Source organism: Zonotrichia albicollis, chromosome 2 (assembly GCF_047830755.1).
Source record: "Zonotrichia albicollis isolate bZonAlb1 chromosome 2, bZonAlb1.hap1, whole genome shotgun sequence".
In the NCBI taxonomy this organism is placed as follows: domain Eukaryota; kingdom Metazoa; phylum Chordata; class Aves; order Passeriformes; family Passerellidae; genus Zonotrichia; species Zonotrichia albicollis.
The window spans coordinates 89,568,608-89,594,931 of NC_133820.1; the positions used below are offsets into that span (position 1 = coordinate 89,568,608).

Below are 26,324 nucleotides of genomic sequence, written 5' to 3' on the forward strand. Positions count from 1 at the left end.
AGAACAAGAAAAACACAGCACCAGGTCTGGGCTCATTTCTGACAGCCAGAAAGCTTTCTCAGAAAGCATCTGAACAGCAGAATAAGGGCTCTGGCTGACCTTCAACCCTCTAATGGAAACAAAGTTTTTACTCCCTGTATCAAATAATTCTAGCCAGTTATGACTGAGGAAAAAAACGAAGGTAAAAAAGAAGCGTTAAGGAGACTGTCTCATAGCAGACAGGCAAGCATACAAGTGTGAGCATCTTTCCGGAGTGATATCAGTTCCTGGGAGGAACTGTGAATTCTATCCCATCAATCATCTTCATTTCCTATCTGTTTTGATGCAGCACTTTTCCCAAAATGTACCACCACTTTTCCTGGCCCTTTCTCTCTATCAGAAGGGGGAGAGAAGGCTGGCAGGCACCCAGTGCCAACAAACACCTCCGGCCGCCCCCCTGCAGGCGCAGCCCAGACCGCAGTGCGCCCACAGGGATCTAACGCGCGCCGGATCACCGCCACGGGATCGATGAATCCCACTGACTTTTACACGCAGCTGCGGGATCCACAGGGCCGGGAAGCCGCCAGGTCCGGAGCGGCCCGAACTTACCGCGCCGGGGCCGCCTCCCGCCGCCCGGGAAGCGGAACCGCGGCCGCCCGGCCCACGCTCCCATTGGCCCGGCCCGCCCCCGCCCGCCGGCCCTCCCCGCTCGGAGCCGGCCCGGAGCGGGGCCGGGGGACGCCGTGTGCCCGGGGCGACGGCACCGGAGGGGACAAGGGAAGGGGAAGGGGCACGGGCTACAGCGGCGCCACCGCCCGCCGGCATCACGTGCGGCCGCCGCGCCCGGGGGCAGGAAGGGGGGCGCGCCACGTGACGGGGCGGAGCCCGCCCTCCTCCTCCTCCTCCTCTTCTTCTTCTTCTTCCTACTCCTCCCCGCTCTTTCTTCCCCCGTCCCGCCCCGTTGGCTGTTGCCGTGGCGACACGGGAAGGAGGAGGTGGGGCCGCCGCCCCACCCCGGCCGCGCCGCAGCCCGTGAGCGCGGCCCCGCCGCCGGCAGCGCCGCCCAGGAGCCGCCGCGGCGGCCCGGAGCATCCGCCGGGCGGGGAGCGGAGCGGAGGCGGCTGCGGCGGCGGGCACAGGGCGGGGCGGCCGATGGCGGGGGGGTGAGGAGGGGCCGTCGGCAGGTGCGGGTCGGGCGGGCGGTCCGCGCTGGCGGGAGGATGCGCGAGTACAAGGTGGTGGTGCTGGGCTCGGGCGGGGTGGGGAAGTCGGCGCTCACGGTGCAGTTCGTGACCGGCACCTTCATCGAGAAGTACGACCCCACCATCGAGGACTTCTACCGCAAGGAGATCGAGGTGGACGCCTCCCCCTCCGTCCTGGAGATCCTGGACACGGCGGGCACTGAGCAGTTCGCCTCCATGCGGGACCTCTACATCAAGAACGGGCAGGGCTTCATCCTCGTCTACAGCCTGGTCAACCAGCAGAGCTTCCAGGACATCCGACCCATGCGCGACCAGATCATCCGCGTCAAGAGGTGACTTGCCCGGCGGCCGCTCCTCCGGCGGCCGCGCCCGACGCCCACCTGAGGCCCGGCCCGCCCCGCCGGGGCCTGCGGGCCTCCCGCCCCCCCCTCCGTGCCCTCCTCCCCCGCCCCGGTGCCCGGATCTCCGGCCCGGGGGCTGCCCACGCCCGCTCAGGTGCCTGCCCCGCGGCTCCCTTCCCTCGCCCGCCTCCCTCCGCCCTCCCCCGGGCTGCGGGGCATTGCCCCCGGCCCGCCGCCCCCTCCGCAGCCGCGCCCGCAGCCCCGGGCTCCCCGTGGGCGGGCGGCAGAGCGGGGGCAGGGGCCGGGGGCTCCCGTGGTTTCCGCCGCTCGCCCTCCCACCAGCTGCGTGTGCGGGGAGTTTGGGGTGCTCCCGTATTGAATACGGTGGAGAATCTGGCCAGAGGCTGGCAGCGTGGGGGCGGAAAAGCAGTTCCCCAGCGGTCTATCGGGTCAGTCAGCCCTCGAATGCACTTTCTTGGTGGACGTGCTGTGGCTGATGTGCAAGGGAAGCACCTGGATGCTTTCGTGCGGCAGGCGAGAGGTCTGCCTGCTCAGATACCTGCATAGGTATTTCCATGAACTTCCCACTCCTTAAAGTGCAGGGCGCCAGCCTCCTTCCCGGTGGCAGTGGCAGTGAGAGTGTTAGGCCTCATGTGTGCTGGTGTTGCTCTTAAATTTCCCACGGTCTCGTTGCCAGCCGCTCTGTTAGGAGCGAGCCCACGGTGGAGAAACGCCGGTGCCTACTGCCAGTTTGTTTTTATAATCGCTGCGTTGTTTAGATGTGCATCAATCAGTCAGATGTCGGCAGCTGAAATGCAGCCAGTCGCGCTAAAATAAGGGTAGATGCACCATTTGAAATCATAGCAACCGTTTGAACCGGAGCGGAGATGAGAAAATGCCGCTGGCCACATCGCCGCAGACAGAGGTCTGTTAGTGCCCGTGGAGAGAGGCTGTAATTATATCGCAGAACTGGTTGTAGCTTTGGCTTGGACATCTGAAAGGGAAACCCTTGTAAATAACTTAGTTGGACCACATCTGTTGGATTTGCATCTTAGTGTAGAGCATAAAAGGTGATAATAATAATGGCTAATCATATGGTCGGGTATGGTCTGTTCACAGAAACTGCCATTCCAGACCAAGGCCTGGGGAAGATGTATTTTGAAATTGGGGAGGAGGGTGAGTAGGGGAAAGGGGAGGGAGGAGGCAAAGCGCTGCTATTTTTAAAGACTTGCAACTTTTTCATAGTGGGTGTTTCTTAATGTGTGTCCTGACTCTTTCAGTGGAGATTTCTAAAGACCAATGTAATGGAGTTATTTTGAATTTATTATGGAAAGTGCATTTTCAGTATCCTTCAGTTCTTTTCATTCACTCATACCTTACAGAAGAAGGTTTTTTCTTTAAGTAGTTCAGGTAGACTTTATTCATTAATAATGCTTTTGGTTTTCTTGTATTTATTCGTCACTATAAGTTCATTTAGCTTCTGAATTTATATCTGTGGATTTGCAGCTTGCTTTGTACCTTGTGCTGGAGCATCTGCATTCAGACCCCAGCTGACCAGCTGTAGATAGGTGAAGCAGAATAGAAAGCAACTTGTACTTCCATAGTTACATTGACTCAGCACTGCTGAGAGTGGATCTGAATGCTGCTCTCATTTTTCATCTGCCAGCTCTTTTACTGCAAGACTCCAGCTTTTGGTTAGATATTTTGTGAGACTTATGAGCAACATTGTAATCCTAAATTTCATTTATGCAAAGTAATCTAAATGCAGCTGAAATCCTGAAAATTTTAGCAAGCCCAGATAATTTTAATTGAGTTGTAGTTGAAAGGAATATGATGCATTAAAAGGATGTAGCTTCAGCAAGGGTACCAGATTTTTACTTGTTAACTTGCCTGATTTGCATATGTGGGTTGTGGTGGGGGTGTTATGTTTTGGAACTTAGGTTCGCAGGCAGTGTAAGACCTAATGTGCTGTAGACTTAAGCTTGCATCCTTCTTACCAGTTGAACCTGAAAAATGCATATTTACAGATACAATATGCATCTGTACAAGGACTTCTAAATTATAATTTAGTCACAGAAAGGCATTTAATCCATACTGAGGAACAAATAATCGTACGATTTTCTTGGGGGTTTTGGATGACAACTATGTGCTTATATTGATACAAACCTGTGTTCTGAAAAGTCTCTGAGCTTTAGTTGTATTGAAAACCAATTGGCCAGGTCTCTAAGTGGTAGATATCTGTGCATTTTACATATTGTCCTTGCTATTTTGCTTTATTTTCGGATTAAAGAATCCCTGTGCTATAACATAATTAGAGAGTAATTTTAATTACACTCTCTAAAGTAGAAAAGCCAGTTGAAATTCCCTCTTTGGGTTAAGAGATGCACACTTGAGTCGTTGGCTTCCCTGGTCTAACCAGCACATACCAGGCCAGTCAAGCTCAGCGAGTCCTTTGCCCCACCTGATGAATCTGAGTGATCCTAGAGGAATGAATGACATGTTCATGAATGAAAGAGAGGAAACAAGTGGACCTTCACTGAACTCTGAAGCTTAGTGGTTAGAAGAAATTGAGATCACTCCTGCCACTCTAGTTTCTGTTCTCTTTAAATGGCTGTTTTATATTAGCACATAAATAGGCTTAGTCTGAAATCCAGCTCTGCCGGCTTGCAGAGGACTCCCCTAATGGCAAAACTGTGAAGTTGAGCTTCCTTGTGTAGTGTCTGTAGGCCTTGCATCCCTTTCAGTCATGGTGCACAGCTTTATCCAGAGTGGAGGATGTCTCCATGCCTTTTGAACAGGTAATTAAAAGTCTTTCTCAGAAAATGTTTTAAATGTAAACAGTATTCCTCTTCTCAAAGTAAAAAAACAAGTTTTGTTTAGATCTTTCTAAGAGAGAGTCCAGGTGCTTTACCTTGAGAAGGGAGCCCTGCCAGTTCTGGGTGGACAGGTGCACCCCCAGCAGCTCTGCCTAGACAGAGGATGAGGAGGAGGAAGAGGTTTCAGAGGTGCTTGCTGTACTCTGGGCCAGAGTTTCCTGCAGCACAGAACGCTGCCAGCGCTGGATGAAGGATCATGGTGGTATGAAATCACAGCTGCCATTCTTCCTCCAGATGCTTCATCTGAAACACCCTGGTCCAGTCCCAGTTTGGGCACCTGGAACTGGTTTCTGAACCCTGCTTTTGCCAAATAGGTCCTTTAAGCCTTGTTTCTTGATTCTTGCATATGCCGAAGGTTTGTACTGCTAGGAGGGTGGAGTGTGCATAAGGTAGCTTTGAAGACTACTTATTTTCTGTATTCAAGAAGGGTAAAAAGAATCAGCTGCTGCTTTACTGCCTCCTGGTGAGGTAATACACAAGGTATGCCACCTGTGCATCACTGGGTGCTGCAGCTCTGGGGCCTTCTTCCTTAGATTTAGGCTTGGCAGCAAAGAGTTGTTTATGCTGCAGACTGAACTCACCGTCATTTCAGAATGAGCTGTTTTCTGGAGGAACCTTCTATTTGTGAGAGCAGGGCAAAATTGCATGAGTGGGCCCATGCCAACAAAGGTCTGCAGTGAAGGAAGAACAGAAGCTGTCAGAAGAACAGATTGGAAGTGGTACACCCCAGTTAGATGTCAAGATTTAGAAGTAATTAGTGAGTATGAAGATTAGGTAGTGCAAATTTTAATTTTATTTTTGTGGGAAAAGGAATTGGGTATCTTCTAACACTTTTGTGTTTGTTGTGTGATTAGGAAGCTCTCTAAAGAGAATCTGCTGGTATTTGCCAAATACTGAATTTTAATTTTTAATATGACAGCCAATGTTTTTCCATTATGGAGGTATGTTTAAAACTCACTAGGTATCAATTCTAGGTGCTTGCTTAGCCTTCAACAGTGTAATTTCTCAATCTGTTCTACAGGCATTTTTATAGTGTTTTTTTCAGTTGAACCCCAAGAAAGAGGAAAGTATTATTTCTATTCAAGCAGAAAACTAGTGCCTAGAAGTAACAGCAAACTCATAGTTCTGAGTTCTTCACTTGTAGTAATTTCTCTAGGTGTCTGACCTGTGCTTTAAGTACAGGACTGTTGCATTCACATTTTAGAGACTAACAGAGCCTACTTAAGTATTTATACTTAAGTATTTCTCAAAAGGGCTATTTTACTCCAAGTCGTGAAAAGAACCCTCCTTTTCATTAATCTAATGCTTCTTCTCTAGAAGAAAAAGACCAGAAAATTTATTTTATTTAGATTGGCTGGAAATGTAGGCTAAATTATATAAGTATGTTGCTATGAAATATCACAGAAATATGTCTTTGAGTTGACAATGTTCTTTGTAGCTGTGGTTTATGATCAGGATGAAAATCTGCCTCTCAGTCTTGGGATTCTGTGTAATATTAAAACATAGAAGAGATGTAATTATTGAAATTTATTAATTGTGAAATCAGCATCTTCAGTCAATGATAGTTGATATATTTAGTGACTTAATGGTGATTAAGTCTGTAAAACTATATTTGAAATTACAAATTGCTCAAAAGTTTAGTTGAAAATATTGCTTTCCAAATACTTTGAAATCGAAGTTTCATTTTTATTCAAAGAACATAAGACCTCTTTAAACAAGGTCAAATTTTTCAGTTTTTGAAGTTCTATGTGTGTTGCAGCCTTATTTTCAGAAAGTATTTTTTCTACTTTTAAGAAGTAGTTAGAGGATGAACGCTGGTATAACACCTTCAACCCCAAACATGGCTTCAACCTTTCAGGAAGAAACACTGAAGTGTTTGGTAGAAGTGAAATATGCAAAATCCTGTTTCTTCTGAAGTGTACTTGACAAAAGCCTGGGGATTTTCATACGTTCTAGCTGTGTAGAGATGGCAGAAATAAGCACACACTGAAATCCTTAAGTCTTTTTTAGGAAGAGTTCTTTTTCTTGCAGTCATCTTAACGTAATGGATTGTTTTGAGTACTCATCTTTGGGTAAAAAAAGGCAGTTTTGGTAAAAAGTATGGCCCCCATTCTGCCCTTGGCCAAGCTGCCAGCCACTCTTGTGCACCCATGAGATGAAATTTAGGAGTTCATTGGAAGAACAGATTAACAGATTCTAAATCTCAGCAAACATTTGCACATATTCAAGTACAATAGAAGAACTCTACTGGTCTCCCTTTTCCTTCTTTCTTAGTTAAGGGATGCCTATGGATAGCTGCTTCTCAGGTGGGAACCTCACTGATTTATAAGAACAAAATATAAACTCTTCAGGCATCTGTAGAGATATGGAGGAGGGGTAGGCAGAAGTAATCAGTCATACCTAATTGACTCTGTGTGTAATATCAGGACTTTCAGCTGTCTGGCCATCCCTTGTGTTTTATTGGGAACTGATACATAGACTGTCCTCTAGAAAGTGTCTGTGATACAAAAAGCATAACTCAGATTTGTGCTCTCAGGTTTTTTAAACTTTAGAGACAAAAGAAGCATTGTATAGAGCTTAGATTAATTTTTTTTGTGTTTGAATCTATCTTTGTTTTAATTTGAAATTAATGAACTAATTCTGTCAGATAAAATTATAGGTTCCTACAAGTCTTATACAGGCAATCCTCTAAAAATGTCTGACAATGTGCAATTTTAAGCTATAGAAGACTATTTTAAAGTTGTTTGGCTTAGTCTTAAAATCAGATATTTCAAGGTGCTTGTGCATCTTCAGAACATGTAACCTTTAATATTTTCCTGTAGTAAATTTTGAATTTAATTACATATTTGCAGAGTTCTCTTGACTCTTCCCCCTCATACTTTCCCACTCTCACAGTCTTGATAATCTGAAATATACATATTACTTTGAATTTCTTTCAGTGGAAAATGTGAAAATTGAAGACAATGCTTATAACCAAAGTGTTCTAACGTGTTGGGGTTTTTTTGGCTGCTTCCCTGCTCCCTACCATCCCCACAGCCCAGTCCAGATAATTTTATAGGTATTCCTTCCCAAGTTTTATTTATTTTTCTCTGTAAGGTAAAATGACATGATAGTTTTCCTTTCTGAACACTGAATATGAATATTTTTTATCCCCTCCTGCTTTTTAGGTGTTCTTTGGACTTTTATTGAAAAAGCCAGGTAGGCAAGCTCCTTTTGTATGCGTGTTTAGTTTAGATTGTGCTAGTTTAGAGTATAGTGCTTTTTTTTTTTTTTTTTCAAATGATGCCTGTGTTCCTTAGCATCATCTTCTGGGTTTGGGTCTTAATTGCTGCTGTAGCTTATGTTGTTGTAGACATGTGTGGATAATTTTTGGATAGCTACAGTTATCAAATAGTAGAACAGTATGTGGCAAGACTTTTTAAATTTGTTTTTGGTTGTGCAATATTGCTTGATTGTGTCTGTGTTGTAAAAATGTCATTTAATGTGTTAAAGACCAAATATTTTCATGACTTTAATTGCTTTCATAACTTAGTTCAGTAATATAGCATTAATGCTTGGAGTTGAATATTTTTTATCTTGCTCTTCACTAGGCTGTTTTGACAAAGATTTTTGAATATTTGGAGAATTTTCTTTAAAAAAAATTATTGCTCATTAGATTTTCTAGTTTTGTCTTTGAATTTCTTATTTTGCTGGGAGGACAGTAATTCTTTAAATACTGGTTTTTTATAGCCAACACAGTTGTCAGTAAGTTTAATATTTTCTTTCAAAGTATTTCTTCAGTTAGATAGTGTGTGGATGCAAATAAGTTTCATTCTTTGGTCAAACGTGAAGCAATCTTGGTGACATTATGTTTAGTTGAAGTTCCTATGTTATCAGGCATACTTTGTAGACCAGAATTTCAAAAATAGGCATTCTTTGGCTGTTGGAAGTTTTTTAATTAAAATGTGAAATGTCTGAGTGGGTGGATCTCCCAAAAAAATCATCAAATCCTTCCATTAAATTTTATTTCCAGTTTTCTTCTTAATAATTGAATGTCAGATTTTTATTTCTTGTACCTAAGAAAAAACCTGGGGTTACTGGTTATTTAATTTCTGGAGCATTACAAGTGTTGCTCAAACAATTTTTTTTTCCTCCTTGTAAATGGTGTAGGTGGTGTGTGATGATAACGTTTTGAGAGAGAATAGGGAAGCAATCAGGACTGCAGTGCTAAATTATCCTGGCACGTAGTGGCTTGTATAAAGATTTCTGTAGAAAGATTTTAAGGTAACAAGAACTGTAGCTGTCTGCTTCTATGGGCTCTCTTATTTATTAGCTTGCTTCTGCTCTTTCTGGGGGGTTTGGGTTTGTTTTGTTCTGTTCTGGGTTTGTTTTCCAGAGGTTTCCAATCCAGGTATTCAGTTTTTGCTGCACTAAGGCAAACACTACAGTCTAGGTGCAGTTTACAATGATGAGTGCAACTTGAACACTTTCTGTATCAATGGGTTGGCTGCATTTTGGCAGCTGTGTTGTCTTAAATCCTAGTCTAGACAAGAGAATTAAAGGTGTGTTATGGGCATGTTATCCTTTATCAACATTAATGTCATGGGGCTCGCTCAGTACATTTGGGTGCTGTACTCTTTAAAAATGCAATGGTGACAATATTTAGTTATTGTCTTGGTTAGCCCTAGACTGGGTGAAAGATCAGGTGAAGGACAATCAGGAGGAATGTTTTTAGGATTGATTAGTTTGTTTTGAAATATCACTTGTGTCTTGTAGATGGAGCTTTAACAATTTTTAAAATATTGTCTTCTGCAGAAGTCGTGGTAATGAGGAAGACATTAAAGCATTTTTAAAATATTAGGATGTAATAGGGTAGTGGTCCGTGGTAAAATAAAATACAGTTCTTACTTTAAAGAATGGTTTGGGGACTTCCATTATTGTTCTTGTTAACAGGTAGCCACCTTAACTAAAAGATTAATAGTGTTTGAGATTCCCATGTGAGTTTCAACTCAACTACAATTTAATTTGAACTGGAAATGAATTGGATAAGGCACTGAACTTAAGTGCTCTGGATGTTGTGAAGAAGAGCTTTGATCCTGGATTTCTGATTAATTGCAAGAAAGGATGCTTTCAAGAAACAGCCAAATAGGTCACCACAAGCCTATAAGCATGTCTGCTGAATTATGAGCAAGTTTTCAGAGGAGAATGTTTGAATTGTTTGCCCTCTTACCCCTAATATATTTTACAGTAAAGAGTGTAAGCCAGGACTGATCAACCTACTTTATCTCATTAGATCTGGGTGCAGTTTCCAGGACTGCTGTAGCATCTTTTAAACTGCTGTACAAAATCTTACTTGAAACATTTTATAAAATAATTGAATGCTTTTGTCTTTTTGAAAAGCTATGAACTTTATAAGACCAATATAGAAATGCATAAATTCTCTCCTCAATAATTATTTTTCTTTTGAAATGTCCTTACTGTGATTTTAATTTAATGTATGAATTTTAGAAACTCCTTGGTTTTGTTAGAACTAAACAATGAATATAAAATGTTGGGGACTTATACCATTTCCCCCCAGAATTTATAAATGAGTGGAAAAAAAAAAATCTGGTGGGTTTTTTTTTTTCACCCACCTCTGTATTTAATGATGCAAAATGCTGAACAAATGTATTTTTTTGAACTATGACATCAGTCCTAATTTGTATACTGCTGCTTGTAAATACATATTTTTGGGAAGGTATGTTTTCAGTCTATGGATTACTTTCCAGTGCCAAAAGAACTTGATATATTAATAGCATTTCCTAGTAGTTGTCTTCTATCTCCAGGTTCTGAATTTGCCCCTCTTCTGCTGAAATAATTCTGCTGAAGGCTTTTCACACAGTGGTGTTTTTTGGTTTATTTTTGGGGTTTTTTTTAGCTTCAGGAATTCAGGTTGAGGTTTTTTTAATAATTTGGAGGGCAGAAGATGGTCATGTTGAACTATTTCTTCTGGAGGATTTTATCAGATGCCCTCTGTACCTCTCTAACCCCACAAAGTAAAAAAACTAAACTGGTCTGAGTGTTTTTCAGTCTCCAGTTAAATCCAGCCTCTCCATCTCAGTGCTTAAAGAAGGCGTCTGCTCTGTTATAACAGTCTTAGATACAGTTAGATTCTTGGTAGCTGACATGCATGTCACTCCCTACAATGCCTGGAAGAGAGAAGAATGAGTCACCTTCTGCTGGGTTGAGGCTGCTGCAGTCCACTGTCAAAGTCCAAGTGAAAATGTGGAGTGAGTTCTCCCATTGCTTTCCTTTGGGTGTGGTTTTAGGTTTGGAGGGAGGGGAGTGGTGGTTGTCAGTGTGGTACCACTTAAGTCTGTTCAATCTGCTTGGATTCTTTAGCAGATGAGCTCTTCAGGATGCATGGAGGCTTTGGAAGTAGGAGAGGTTGGTTTTGTTATTGCACCAAATGTGCAGGATGCAAGCAGGCACTCCTGGCACCAGTCTTGTGAACATGCAGTGCTCTGGAACAGATGCCTTTTTAAAAATATTTTTCCCTGATGCCAAGCTTCTCTTTTTAAGCATTTCATTTAGAAATAAATGAGACCTGGCCCTTACAGGAAAAAAACCACTAAGCTATTTTGGGTCATTTCCTTAGGAATCTGCTTTGTTCTAAGGTGTATAATACTGTTGCAGCAAACCACTCAAATTACCAAGTCATATATGCAGAATCTTGGCTCTTGAGAAACAGGCTTGGCCACGGGTCAAAACACTTAAAAAGAATGGGAGAGAAATGGAAGTCAGTATGTCATCATGAACCAGCAGCTGACCTTTCCTGAAATATTATGGTCACCCTGACTAGGGGAGTCTTCTGGTGATCATTAATTATATGGGATATCAGTTTTGCATTTTTGCAGTGACTTCTCTAAAGAGAATAAGCAGTCCTGAGAAATCACTGGGTACCAGTCCTGCTACCTTTCTTTATCTTGTACATCCGATCTTTTTCTGTTGTTCCCTTGGGATTTGTGAATTTGCCTTCTTTTGTTTGTACTTACCTTCATAGTGGTACATCTTCAACAAAAACATTGAAGAATATTTTCTGAACCTCTCTTGCAGTTGAGTGGTTAGAACAGTCTTCTGGGAAAAGCAGAAAAGAGGTCTGTCACCTCATTGATCACTGTACTATGTTAAATGTGAGAAACACCATTGACACCACTTGCTTTTATTCCCAAGGTTTTCTGTGGAAGTGATAGCTGTTGTGGATTTGTTGCATATCTTACTATTGTTGTGTTAGTAGCCTCAGTAAGCAATGTTTAGTGAATTAGGCCTCTTGAGGGACTTGGCTGCTTGCTTGAGTCTGCAGAGACCTTAGGTGTGTGACCCCGTTTTGGTTCCAGTGTGTGGCTCAGCTGGGCTCAGCTCTAGGTCTTCAGACAGATACCTTGTTTTGACAAAAACTTTGAATGGGTGCAGCTTTTCAAGAAATTTATTGAGGAGCAGTCTCCTGGTCATGGGCCTCTAAACTCTTCTGGAGTCCCAGTACATTTATCTACATCAGTTTTGCTTTCAGACCCAGAAATGTTTGCCATCAGAATGAGTAAATCTCTCTGCCTCCTTTTTCACATCAGTTTCGTTCTGTATGTTTTGAGCAGTGAGTTTCTGAATGCCTTTGTATGACTTTTTTAGTATAGGATATGGAGAAGGCCACAGCTGTGATGATCAAATCATCCACAGCATAGGATTAACAAATCTTGTATTTCAGATCTGTTCCTTCTCTAGAAGGAGTTCTATGCACACCTTATATAATATTGCTGATTATAAAATTTATTTGGAGTAGAATCTGCTTAGAAGTCTATCCTTATACAAATAGTTGTTTGAGAGATGATGGACTCCTTCCTAGAAAGAAACGGGAGAAGATTATATCAGGATAGCCTGTCAAGAGTCCATAAAGTTTTAATGTTAAGTATCAAACAGGAAGAAACTTGATTAGTTTGCTTTCATTGGGTATCTCTTCTGTCTGTCTGGGTACCAGTCCTGGTACCTTTCTTTATCTTGTACATCCAATTTTTTTCTGTTATTCCCTTGGGAGTTGTGAATTTGCCTTCTTGTGTTTGTACTTACCTTCATAGTGGAACATCTTCACATGTTTGGGTGTCTGCAGCCTCACTTAACATCAGAAGCTGGAGATGCTCAGCAGTCTCCTTTCATGCCATCTGTTTCTCCAGTAGTTGGTATGGGTTAGCCATGTGAGAGAATCAATAGCCTTGTGCTCCGTGATGTTCTGGAAAATTTAGGCATGATAACACATTGTAGAATTGCACTCAATCCAAATATTCCCAAAATTCATTAAAACTGGGGAGAAGCCAGGCTGCCTGCTTTGTGTGGCTATGTTTTGATGGGAGTGGGGTTCAAGAGTCCTCTGCTGCCTTCAAAGATAACATAATGGATCAGCTGGTTATTTTGCCTGGACTGAATGAATGGGTATTTATCTAATGGTCTCACCTTTAGTCTGGTACCATACATGATGTATTTGTCCCATCTGGGATTTTGTAAGCTCTGTTACTTAACAAAGTATCACTGTCTGATTATATTGTTGTTGCATATTTCTGAGTCTGTTTTACTATCTAGCAGTTTGTAGACAAACTTCTTCTAACTCTTTTATTTCTCATGCTCTCTTCTGACCAGATCTCTTAGCAACCAAAATCAGATACTTGCTACCTGTCAGATGAGTCTGTTAACAACGGTTGGCAAGGAATGCTGTTCCTATTACCACTCTTGAGTTCCAGTTTTTACATTGTGGAGTGGTCCTGCTGCCACCAGGCCTTTTGCCCCAGATTCTGCACTGACCATGTAATTGGAAGACTTGATCCTCACCTGTGTGAAGGTGGTTTTCAGGAGCCACAATGAGCAAATGCAGTCCTTGGACTGTCTCCTGATGGACTGGAGCTACTGTTCCTTTCATGTTTTTGTTGCACACTGTTGGTTACACTCATAATTTTCAAAAGCTCAACTACTGAGCTGCAGGGGTGGTTTGTAGACAGGACATGTGAACATTTAATGGGAAGCAGGGCCCTTCCTCAAGGGAAGGACGTGACAGGCACTTGCAGATGATGTGAACCTTCCATCACAAGACTAAACTGTAGGAGGCATGGTAAAAGAGCCTGTATCTCTAAAAATTGTATCACAAGAAGCTGAAGATAAACATCATGGTAGTTTAATGGTGGAAAGGTGGTTTATCCAGACTGCTTCATCTTAAGTACTTTAGTAACTCTGAATAAATCCATGCAATTCAGGTTTTACCTACCTTTCCCTTGTGGAAAGGAGAACAGCATATACTGAAAGCTACCATTGGAGTGCTGGAACTTAAAATGGCCAAATTACTCTGGAACTTAAGGAAGAGGGAAGGCAGGTGCTATGAATTGCAGGACTTACTAATAATATGTTCCTAGGCTTGACAGGGACACATTGGAGAAAAAAAAACAACCCTGTGTTTACAAAGTTTTCACCTCTGGGAAGATTTGCTGCATTGTAGGCTCTACAGAGGGAAGAAGTATGATTTTTGAAAAAAGAAAATATTTTATTTCCATGGCTTCTCAAGAATTTAGTCACTCAATATAACTGCTACAATTTATTGCAGGATATTGCCTTTTCTATTTTTTTCTCACGAACTATGTTTGGTAAAAAATAAAAAAATAAAGAGAAAAGCATCATTTTTTAAATTAGTCTATACAAAAAAGAAAATAAATAACCTAAAGGTCTGAAATCACATAACTGGGGGAATGTTGAATTTTCCTCCAGATGGTTTTTTAGTCAGAAATAGTGACTGCCATCGTGGCACCTTCATCTGCCAGAGAGGGACAATGATGAGCTCAGCCTTGGATGAAAGCTGAGAAGGCACACCTTGAAAGTCCATCATTACTCTAAAATTAAGCAATTGTATTCCCTTCCTAGCTGGGATAATTGGTCTGGTAATTGAAGTTTACATTCTCCTCCAAGAAATGATCAAAACGCTTGCTTTGAAAGACTTTGTCTGTCAGCAAGAAATGTGGTTAGATTAAAAGGACTGGGAACAGTCTAGGCTTCACACCTCTGCACACACCTTCAGATTAATTGGAATGGCCTTTCTGAATAGGACAACTTAATGTGGAAAAAATAATTAATGAACTATTTTCAGGAAATTCTAGTTACCCATTAGTGATTCAGTGAAGAAGGTGTAATGGACACGGAGGTGTGTGTACAGTACCTTTAAACATAATCTCTTTCTTAAAAGAAAACCTTATTTTTCAAATATTTCAATATTTTTCTAATATTTTCTTACTGTTACTTTAGAGGGTTAAGTATACAAATTACCATCCTTTCTGTACCTAAAATATTTCAAATAGACATGTAAATATTGGAGTAATGTTTTGTTTCTTGGAGTAAAATGAAGTACATGGGCTTTTTTAAAATTAAGTTTGCTCAGAAAGAGACAGTTAAAATGTATGTAAAACATACACACAAATATATGCATATATGTACACAAGAAGTTTTCAGTCTTTTAGCCATCTGGGGTCAGGACTCAGGACAAAAGGAAAAAACTAATGAATGGATTCTATCAGGTTCTGCAGTCACCTTCTGTTTAAAAAAATTAAAATAGGCTTTGTCTACATGTGAAAATTATTTCACCAAATTGCTTCTGACCAAATTTGTTTAAACCAGTGTAAAGCCACGCTGTTTGTCTCCTACCTAATTTGAGCAATATGAAAATTGGTATCCATGTGGGAATTTGCAGCATTTTAAAGAAATTTCTTAGGTTTGCCTGGCTTGTTTGTGTTTCCCTCTGAAAAACAATTGTGTCAGTAAGAAACATATGCACTGATTTTGTTCTGTTTCCCTGTGTGACACACTTGTGCAGGGGTTGCCCTTTCTGCCCTCCCAGTCTCTGGGTGACAGCGGATGGCCGGCACATGGCCACAGCAGAGCGCCAGCGCGGAGCTGCTGCCCAAGGGATGCTGGCAGCCAGAGCCCTGAGCTGTGACCCTGGCACTGCTGGCACAGCCTGGGCACAGCCAGGGTGCCCACGTCCCCAGAGGTGCCAGCGTGGTGGTGGTGCAGCCCCAGGGGCCAGCCTTGCTGGTAGGGTTAACAGGTACAAGATAAAACAGTCTGCAGGCCTGACTGGCTGCCACAGAGTGTCTTCATGGACAATGAAATGGCTGTCAGACAGGTTAGTAAAATTCTTCTGGGAAAGAGGAGCTTTTTATAACCTAGAGTAGACCCAAGGAAATTAACGTTTATACAGTAGTTAAAATATAAATAGCTCGACATCTGAGATGATGACTATATCTGAGTTCCTCATTTCTAGATGGCTTCATTTGATAGTTAATCAAATAGTAGATTTGAGATATTCATGCACACATCTGTGTATGTGAGAAAAAGTAAAATGTTTAGATTTCACTGTTTTACCAGGTACCCTGTATTTAATGTCATCTTACAAACAAGTTCTTACTAAGAAGTGTCTGGATATTCAAATGGATTATATTGACAACACTGATTCAGAATGAAGTAGTCTGTTGTTTTTCGTTAATTGGTACCCGTCCTATTGTAGAAAGAATGAAAAAATCTCCTAAGAAAATTATTTCTGAAGTTTATGCTCAAGACAGTAGGGAAATTATCAAGAAATTGTTCTCTATATTTATCTTCATTCCATTTAAATGTAGTATGTTGGGAGGCAGTATCTTGTATTTGAAGATGAACCAGGACTTATTTTAATAAGAACAAATGAGTAACAATCAAAAAATCCTGGCACTTCTGAAGCTCTTATTTTGGTCTGTTCATCTTTAGATATGGAAACAGTTTCATTTAACAAGATTGTATCCAAGATTGTATATTTTTTGGATACAATTTCTGGAGATAGAAAGTTGAGGTGTCGAAGATGGAGCTAGCTTCTTAAACCTGTGGAGAATAAAACCTTCTTGGTGCTCTGTTTAGTCTGACATTCTAATTATTTATAGTAGGCATATGGTAATTAGATAAATTGTTCTGTAAGGTAAGGGCCACCAACTTTCTGAAGTCATGGCAGAGTGGTTTTGCTTACCAAGTAGAAAATAAAATGTTCTAGTAGAAACTTGGCAGTAGTGGAGAGGCTTTCAGAGCATCTGCCCATCATACTCATCAAGGCCTTGGATTTTTACTTGGTAGAGGAGGGTTTGACTTTGGTCAAAAAGAACTGAAATAAGAATAGTATTTTTGCAGTAAAAGAGAAAATGCATTTTATACTGTTTTGTCCTGAATTTTTTTCACTATGTCAGTGTGGTCACTTGCTTAGAGTTTCTGTAAAGTAGTCTGTCTTCTGAAAAGTATCCAGAGTTCCACCCTAATTGTACCATTGTGAGGAAGATCTGTCTCAACGGAGCATTTTTTGCTAAGGTTTTTTTATGTGCATTGTAGGATATTTTTATTAGCCTGCAGGACATTAAGCTGTATTCTTCTTTAGTTTCTAGGGCAACGAAAGTCTCTGCTTTGAACTAGACTCACAAATTCTTTTCAGGCTATACAGTATCATAAAAACTCCAGTATCTACCTGCCTTAGCTTCTGCTTAGGGACTGATGAAAGAGCAGAAGTTCAGGCCAGGTTGTTTGCCAATTAGCCCTGTTATTTTTGTTTTACCCTATGAGTTTTAGTGACCTGCAACTAGGTTCATTGAAAACAGTCAAATTCTTTAAAAAGCAAATAAATAAAAGCCTCTGAGGAACTGCAGTTTTTATCAGTATGTAATGCTTGATTCTGCAGACTAGGCTGTGGCATTCAAATTATCAGAGGTCAGTTTTGTGAGCAAGGCTTGCATTTCAGGGGCCAGATCTGGGTAATGCCAAAAGTCAGGAGCACAGACTTTTTGGAGTAAAAGGTTCTTACCTCAGAATGGAAGAGAAACTGTTTCTTTGCCTGTGGTTCTGACTGGACAGGACAACATGATTGTTGCTGAACTCTAATCCTTTGGAAGTGGGTGATGCTACTAAGAAGGTTTTGAATTAATTGTTAGGCCTATTCTTGAAGACTGTAAAAGTGTAATTTTAATGAGCTAGAGAAAATCTCATTAGAATAGTTTAAACAGGTTTTGCAATGAAATTTTTATCAGTGATTATAAATTGGTTAAAGTAATATAAGAGTATGTTGGCTTTGAAGAGTGAACTAATACTTTAGAGCACTATAGTCTTCTGGCCCTTTTAAAATGCATATGAATTTCACTACTTTTTGCTATTTTTACTTTATGTATCCACTAAAAAGTTTCAATTTTATAGTTTAAATAAACAAGGATAAAGAAGTTGTCATTAACTTATGCTTGAGCTTTAGTTAATTCTGCAAAATCTGGTTAGTTCATTTTGCTTTCAAAATTCTGAGATATATGTCTATCTCGAGGCCTGTAAGTATGATTATCACTTCCTCTACATAAATGAATAGCTATAAATATTTATGTAACTTTGCCATTTGTTTCTGAGCCCATTTTTTATGTAAACAAGCATTATGCAACTCAGTTGTCCGCTTGTCTCATCTTCCTCCATTACCTGCCAGTAAGTTTTGAATTCTGCAGCACAGTTAAACTAAATTAAACATTAGGACAAATTCCCAGAGAGATCATGGAAAGCCTGTCCTTGGAAGTTTTCAGGACTGAGCTGTGCATGGCCCTGAGGAAGCTGGTTGAGATTTCCTGGCTGACCTTGCTGTGAGCAGGGGGTTGGACTGGAGACTTCCCAATGTCCCTTCCTGCCCAGATCAACATCTGGAACAAATTAGAAATCTAAATAATCATTAAGTTCTGTCAGAATTGTTGGTGGGAAAGACACACTGTCGCTGCTATATGGAAGAAACTGGCACATGCTTAATGCTATTTATGGACTGGAGAATGGTGAGGGGAAAAGTTGTAGGCAGAAGGAGAAACTAGAGCTTTAGATAGCAGCATTGATAGACTCTGTAAGAAACTAGACCTGCCATTGTACTCATAAATTGCTTTACACACTCTGCACTTTATACAGAGTCTGGATGCTGTTTCAGCTTTTTCAGGAGGATTGTTAACAGTATTTTGTTGCAAAGATTTTATTTTATTTTTTAGCTGAGCTACTGGCATAAACTTTGATATGTCTGAATTGGTACAAATCTCTTGGTGCCTTTCTTTCTCCTCCCTCACTTTTGTCAGTGTTTGCTTGTACAGGAAGTTTACAGTATATTTTAAAATATTACAGTAGTTTATCTAAACATTTGCACATCAAGATATACTTCTGAGAGAAATTTCTTGTGACAAAGTATGTATTGATGGATAAATAGTAATGCATTTTAGGATCACTGTGTTTGAACCAGCAATGTAATAACTAAACTGTAGAACAATTGGAATCCATAGATTTGTATGATGTGCAAGAGGCTCACATTGCTTTTAACAAATATCTGCATTTTTCACTGCCTTTGTAAAGGCACCTAGTCAGTCCCACATCACCAGAACAGGCAGGTTTTGTGACCTGGTAGAGTTTTGTACAGAGGAGCAAGGAGGAGGAGAAATCCCTCAATGTCAGCATATGTTTAAAGGTATTGTGAGCCTTTGCAGTTTCTGCTCAAGTTGGTGGTGTTGAAGTGGGATAATAACCTTGACTTTGACCCCAAAGTTGGTGTTCCTGCTTCAAGGCACACCTAATCCACCAGCTTTATCCTTGCTGCTGACAGGTTTGATGTTGGCACAGAATCTGCCCTAATGTTCCTAATACTTGTAAAGAAATCTTGAAATTTTGTGGTGTTCCATAGCTCACTGCTGAGAATAGCTGGGATGCAGGGTGCTTTTTCAGTTGAAGAGCAAGCAAAACTGCTGCTGCATGCTTCAAAATGTTCAGATTGCCTCCATCACTAAGGATGGAAGACCTCAGAAGTGTTTATGTGTCATAGGCAGCAGAGGTTAAAGCTGACAACTCTTTTCTTCAGATGGAGAGCAGAGGTACAGAGTTCAAGGGACTTGCTAGAAATTGCACAGGTGGTCTGTAACAGGGTGTGAAACTGAACCCACATCTCTTAAATCTCATGTCAATATTCCTCTTGCTTGATACTTAATGTTTTTGCTCTAAGACATTGAGGATTAAATTTAATTATAAGTGGTTATGTCGGAAAAAAGTTGTCATTTAAAAGAAATGTGTTTTTTTGAGACTTCAGTATACAAATAAAAGATAGATGGTAGTCTCTTTAATTTTATAATCTTCTATATGTTGCACATTGGGTAGATACTTGACCTATCCAGTCATGCTCATTGTGTTGGAATAAACATTAGTATATTAGCATGGATATGACTTAAAAATATTCAAGAAAAGAAAACTAATATGATTATTAAGAATAATTTTCAACTATGGATGCAAAGCTTAAATATTGAAATGTGAGGCCTAATTTTCAGGATGTTGGGCTATTCCTACAGCTAGTAGCAGTAATTTAAAAAAAAAATTAGGTGCTCAGCTTTAATGTCTGGAAATTTTTTGAGCAATAACTTTTTTGTTTTGAAGCAACTGTGACATGCCTCATAATCTGTTAATAGTTTTCTTTACAATTAGACTTCTTTCAGTATGAACTGTGTAGAGAAACAGGAGCTAGATGAAATTGGTGCAGCTGTGAGAATCTCAGATTTGTAGGACATTCTGGTTTTCTTGTTGCTTTTAGAAACAAGGGCATTAGTCACATTGGAAACAGCCAGGTACAACATTTGCTTTGTGTTTACTTGTGGTTATTGCTTCTTAAGCTAAACCAAGGAACAGAAAATTCCCATTTGAAAATTCCAGTGTTTCTGAGTTGCTAAATGTGCCATGCATTTTAGGATTTCAGCAAGATGATGTTGATGCTCAGTTGTGAAGATGAGGATTTTGATTGGCATAGAGAGGGAACTTGAGGATTAAAATCTTGTTTGGATATGCTCCCAGCAAACCTGCTGCTAAGAAGGTAGATTTTATATATCCCTTAGAGTCTTTTCAGTCTTGATAATAGACTTCAGTGTTAGCTATGAATTTTAATGATAGATACTAGGGAGAAGTGTCCTTTTTAAGGTGAAAATAACCTCTTGTTTGTGAAGACTTTAGAGCATCTGAAATGGCAGTAGATGAGAACTGAAGCTACTTGTGTCATTGGCTCCTTGTCGTCCCCAGCACTCAGAAAGCTGATTTTCTTCACCAGTGCCACAGCCTTACTTTGAGGGGAGCAAACAGTGTCATGGGACATAGTTTAAACATTCATGGAGTTCTGCAAGCTTAATGAGAAAATGTCTCCCTAACATCTTAATGATCACAGATATTTTTTGGGACTTACTTTAGTGACTAGTGAAGCCTTAAGACATGTTGATAGACCTTTGAAATTTCGGATGCTCTTGACATTTTATCTTAAAAAGCTGGAGGGAGAGCTAAAAGTAGGCTCTATCTGTAGTGACTTGCAGAAGCAGGCTGAAAACATGGAAGGAGTTTATTGTTATTCTAGTTCTCCTACGGAATCTTAGCTGCAGAAAATCTTCTGTAGATAAGAATTTTTCTCTGAAGTGAATGGAAATGACCTGTAAAGATCTTTGGTGTCCTTCATACAGAGATGATGTGCATCATCCTGTTACATCTGTTGCAGCAGGGAATGCGGGTTTACTGCATGGCCTTTGAGTGTGTGTGTTGGGTTGTGCAGTCCATGGTTCCAGTCCCTTGGAAGGTCTCAGCTGTAAGCTGCCTAGGAATAATATGTGTAAATGCTTTGGTTGAAAAGTGCTTATTGTGAGAGTTGGGAAGCAGATATTTATAGTGCTTCTGCATGCTGTGGTTGGTTGTTGTTCCTTGGGCTTTTGCTTGGAACTATTTCCTCTTAATTTCTTACAAGCGCAGCACCAATGGTGAGCCAAATAGGCAAGTGAAGCCAGCTCTAACACCCACAGAACTGAATTTGCTTTAAAGTATTTTATTTAAACTGAGGGCATTATTTCCAGAAAGTTTCGTGTACAAGAACAAAGTTTCTGAAGCTTTTTCAAAAGTGATATGGTGTGGTGTTATTTATTATTCTAATATTATCCTCCCAAGTTGTTTTGCAATTATTATTTAATTTGCTGTCCTATGAGTAAGTACAATTATCATGACTTTATATACCTCAGTCTATCCATCTGAAGAGGGTTTTTTTTCCCAAAGGCTATGTAAGGAGTTCATGTCAAAGCCTAGAATAAAATGTTAGATCCCAATCCTGCAATTAGGCCATACACTGTTCTTTATAGCAAACTGATTCATGACTCAGCCACCTAATTGCAGTGGGACTTTGAATAAACTCTTTAACATCTACTCATTTATAAAAATTATTTTAAAGACTGTTTTTTTAGTTGGGAGTTATTGCTTAAGAAATGAAATCACTACACAATATAGCTTACAAAACTGAATATTAAATGCAATTAATTAGTAAACTGGAATGACTTGTTTGCAGCAGAATCGTGGGAGTTTTACAGCTGTTCTGTGTGGTTTTGCCTGAGAAGCTGTAATAATTTCCATTAGAGGGAAAAGTGCTCCAACTTTGCAGAAACCTACCTTTGTTTAGATTTGAGTATCTCTCTGACACATTTATGCATGTATACAGGTATTGCCATGTCTTTATTGGTGTCTGTTTGCAGGAGTCTATGGAAACATAATTCTGCACAGTGACCCCCTAATAGCTGCAGTTTTTAAAGCTACCAAAATACAAAGAATAGGGATTTGGTAAAAGTGAGATGTCTCCTCTGTCTGAGTGTCTTAAGGTAGTAACAGCTTCAGAAGTGTGTGTGTATTTATATAAAATTTTTTTCCTGCTGCTGTGGTTCAAGAATTGGTAACTTCAGGAAAGGTTTAAGGTGGTTTTCTCCTTGAAAATTCTGTGGTATTGCTTCCTCTCATCCTGGTGTTTGAGAGGCTCAGAATCAGGCTGGGGAGCACTCGGTGCCTTTTCTTATCCTCCATAACTGATGTGAGGTTTAACTATCTAGGATTCTGCATTAAACATCCAAGTAATTACGTGAGAAGGATTAGAAAAATTCTTGATAGTTACACTTGGAATATGTTTGTCCTCTAGATGAGGAAACTTCTTGTTCAAGTTGTGACAGATTTTACTGAAGGCAATCAAAGTTTGCAAGTTACATTACAAAAGGATATTTAGTTATATTTAGGGTGAGTTTGTAAATAACCTAATAGATTTAACTATCATTTCTGGTACTTTATTTCATATTACCCATAATTATTTTGCTGTGTATTTTGGCAGGATTTATACCACAATTTTTTTGTAAGTCTAAATTGAAGAACAGTTATTTTTATTGATTTTTGATATTATTTGCATCATTTTCAACACTAATATTTTTATTCCTTAAATTAATTTCCTTTTTTAAATACTATCAAAACTGACAGAAATGCATTTAAAAAAAAAAAGAGAAAGATGCCCTGTGTGTAGAAGGTAATAAAAGAGAGTTAGTACTGGAGGTAGAAGGTAATAAAGGAGATTTAGTACTGGAGACTCCTTTTGATTATTAGTAATCGTTATCCTGAAATACCTTTTGTATTTCAGTGGTCCCTGGTTTTATCACATAAAGCTGTAATCATGCATCTTTCCAAAAACTTCAACAGGACTTAAACTTATTATTAAAAAAGTATTTCGGAGTACATGGTATTATCTTGGTTTGTTTTTATTACACAGAATGATTTGGTTGAAAATATTTGGGTCTGATATGAAACTCAGGAAAAAAATCTTAGAAAAGAGACACCACTTCCAGAATGTGAAATTAGAAAACAGGAACCTGTTTGTACTTTTTCTCTACTGACTACTAAAACTCACACATGCACAGAGTGTAGGGGAACTGGGCAATCTCTACCACTGTTTAAAGGAATCAGATCAGTTTATTAGCCTTGGCATGTTTGGGGGTTTTGTTTTTAAGTTCTTGCTGTTTCAGTCTTCATTTTTATTATATTTTCACTGCACATCATCTTTGTTTTTATCTTTATCCAATGACAGTTCTAACCAGAAATCTGAGAAGTACCTTGTAAAAGAAGTTAGGTACTGCCCACGTTTTTTTGGGTGGGATTGAAGGTGGAAAAGCTGTGAGGAAAAAGTCTCGGAAGATCATTCTCATACCAATCACCTTGACACTTTCTAAATGTTCTAAGCTTTTATTCAAAGTGTACGTAGTAATCTAAACAGAAACGTGGATGATGTCTGTGCCACGTGAGGTAAGATGAAACATAGAAATATTTATTGCCGTGTGGTCAGTAGTGTATAACTGGGCCACATAAAACATTTGATGTTTGTGTATTTATTGATTTCACGTGGCTGTGGTGTCCATCCTCAGGAAAACTGAGGGATTTACTGTGGGCTATTTGTCCCAAGTGTTCGTTAAAGATGGGTAACGGGGTGAGTTTTAGCACTGAATTTGTCTAGAACTGGCAAACACATTCTGATTGTCTTTATGGGGCAATGACTGTACCTTGCCTGTAGTGGAAACCCTAGATATGATGGCATTTGACTCTGTACTGGTGCCTTTCATAGGGCTATAAATGACTGCAGTCCTGCTACCTCTTCAAGAGTCACTGCTGCTCAGTATCTGTCATATTGGAGCTAAAGATAATGAGATCATTTAAACAGGGTGAAGTGCCTTGTTCTTTAATCGTGTTCTGCAAACACGTGTAATTGGTCTTGCAAAAATTTGTTCCTGAAGAGGTCTTAAAAAGTCAAGCCTTCCCCTGCTACATTTTTGAGAGTGTTTCTTACAGGCTCTGCTATATTTGCTCCAGAATACATACTGTGCTCTTTGATACTGACAAAAGTAGCAGCAGTTCTTATTTTCAGGTGGCCCTCATGCTTTTCATTAGGAATGATCAGTGCTGCCAAAGGTTTTGAGCCATACTGAGAAAACTGGATTTTCCTGCTCCAGAAATGAGCAGAACTGTGCCACTTTTCCATTGCTAAGGGAACAGGCAGGGGCAGGTGGGCTGCAGCAAAAGGCAAAACTTCTGCCCAGCTCCCACTGTGAGCTGAGCTGCTGTCTCACAGATCCTGTGATGAGAGCAGCAGCCTGGATTCGGGACTTCAGTATGGGCGGTGGGGTTTCAGCCTCTTTTGCTCTGCTACAGGTATTTGTGAATAAGTTAGATCCTACTGGAGGAAGGATTTTTAAATTCCCGTGCTTAATTTTTGTGGTTGTATGGAAGGTTCTGCATTGCTGCTTGAACATTGCAAGGTGTCTCTCTCTTTTTGTTTATTTGTTTTTTCCTTTCTCTTGGGCCACTGAAATTCAACAGGGTGAAGAAGAGATGATCTTCTTCCCTTCAGATTTCATTAGAATCATATAATTCCCCCACATCTGAGAAACTGCCCTTCCCTTGGTGGGCCTGGTGTGCTGCACAGCACCTGAGCGAGGGTGTCCAACATCTCGCTGCTCAAAGCTCTGAGTATCAGGTGGAGTCTCCAGATGCAGGCAGAAATTGCCTCCAGTGAGATCAGCAGCTGCAGTAGGGAAAGTACTGAGCCATGGATCTCCCCTGTTCTTTTCATCAGAATAGAAATTGCCCAGGATACTGAGGCAGGAAATTCTGAGAGTGTTGAGAGTAAAGGGTGCAGAGCTAGCTTCAGCTTCAGAGCTTGTAGAGTTTGATTGAGGCAAGGGCTAGATTTTCCATAAAGTGTTGCCAGAACTCAAAACTGGAAAGTGTGAAGGCCCTTAGGACTCTGAATGAAGACACAGAGTTCATCATCCTCTTGGTACTTGGGGAATCTGATACATAGAAGTCTGGTCTGAATCCCTCTACTCAGCTTGGGTCTGGCAGGACTGATCCTGAGCTGGAGCATTTAGGTCCAGCTCATACTAGAGCCAGTCTTCTGCTCAGTATCCATGGACTGTGGGTTTTTTTGCATTTATAATATACAAGCATAAGTATATATAAAAATCTAAAATATGTGTCACACATTTTATATATATATATATATATATATATATATATATATATAATGATTTTTTTCTGTAAAATTAACTGCTCAAAGTCTAGGTAGTACAGGGATGTATTCTGCAAGGGCAACTTTATTTTTGCTAAGGAGACATAATGAGAGCTTTGCAGAAACACTTTCTAACACATTTCAGTCTTGTAAAGTTATTGGTTATTGGGTGAATCTGAATTATAAGGTGAATAAGGCTATTGACTGTAGGATCTCATTTTAGGTGGTGAAGGTTGGTAGTGAATTGAGTAAATGCAACAGGAAAAGCAATGCAGAAAATTGCTTCTATCAGTTCCACCTAATACTTCCTAGATGGTCCTCTGCAAATAAATTAAATTAGGCTTTTCACATCTTTTCTGTCAGCTCATCAGTTCTTTCTGTTCTTCAGTACAAAACATCAGGGTTTCCACTGCTCCATTTCCCAGGTGCTGAGTACTCATAGCATACAGACACTCAGATATTTAGTTGCCCAGCTTTTCTAGCATTCCTAAACCTTTTAAGCGCTTGAATTTTTCAGGGGAACTGACTATAAGTCTGCAACAAGTGTGTATGTGTTTCCTTATATGTTTCTCAACAGTTGAAGTGATGTCACAAAACTCAGAGAAGTGATCATGTGTTTTAATTCTGGCTCATCTGTTTCTTCACTGGGCATTTCTCAAGCACCTACTTTGAATTTCTCAGTTTTACCAGAGGGCAAGCCAGTGGAGAGTGAGAGGAAGTTCAGGGCCTTGAGAAATCAAGTAATGCAGTGAAGGGGGTACCTGATTCCATTTCCACTGAAGGATTTTTTTAATGCTGTATAGCAAATACAATAGGACACATGCATCTGAACAATAAAGATAAGACAGCAATTCAGTGTTTCTTTTTATCTGTTGAATGCCATCCATCTTATGTAATTAAAGACTGTGCTATCTTGTGTTTAAATGCAGGAGGACAGATTTCAAGATGCTTGTGTGTATTTTGGTACTTTATTAATGGCAGCTTAGCTCTTGCAAGTGTTCCAAAGATA

At 40.3% G+C, this 26,324-nt stretch overlaps 1 protein-coding gene across 2 annotated transcripts in view; it reads left to right on the forward strand.

Annotated features, from left to right (window-relative positions):
• The first annotated feature begins 379 nt into the window (after window positions 1-379).
• Window positions 380-26,324, forward strand: part of RAP2A (RAP2A, member of RAS oncogene family) — a 31,660-nt gene continuing 5,715 nt past the window's right edge. Inside the window, exon 1 of one of the 2 annotated variants that reach the window (XM_074535638.1) lies at window positions 380-1,142. In XM_074535638.1, coding sequence (XP_074391739.1) covers window positions 508-1,142 — 635 coding nt within the window. In that variant the 5' untranslated portion in view covers window positions 380-507. The other variant, XM_074535639.1, reaches the window with a different exon arrangement.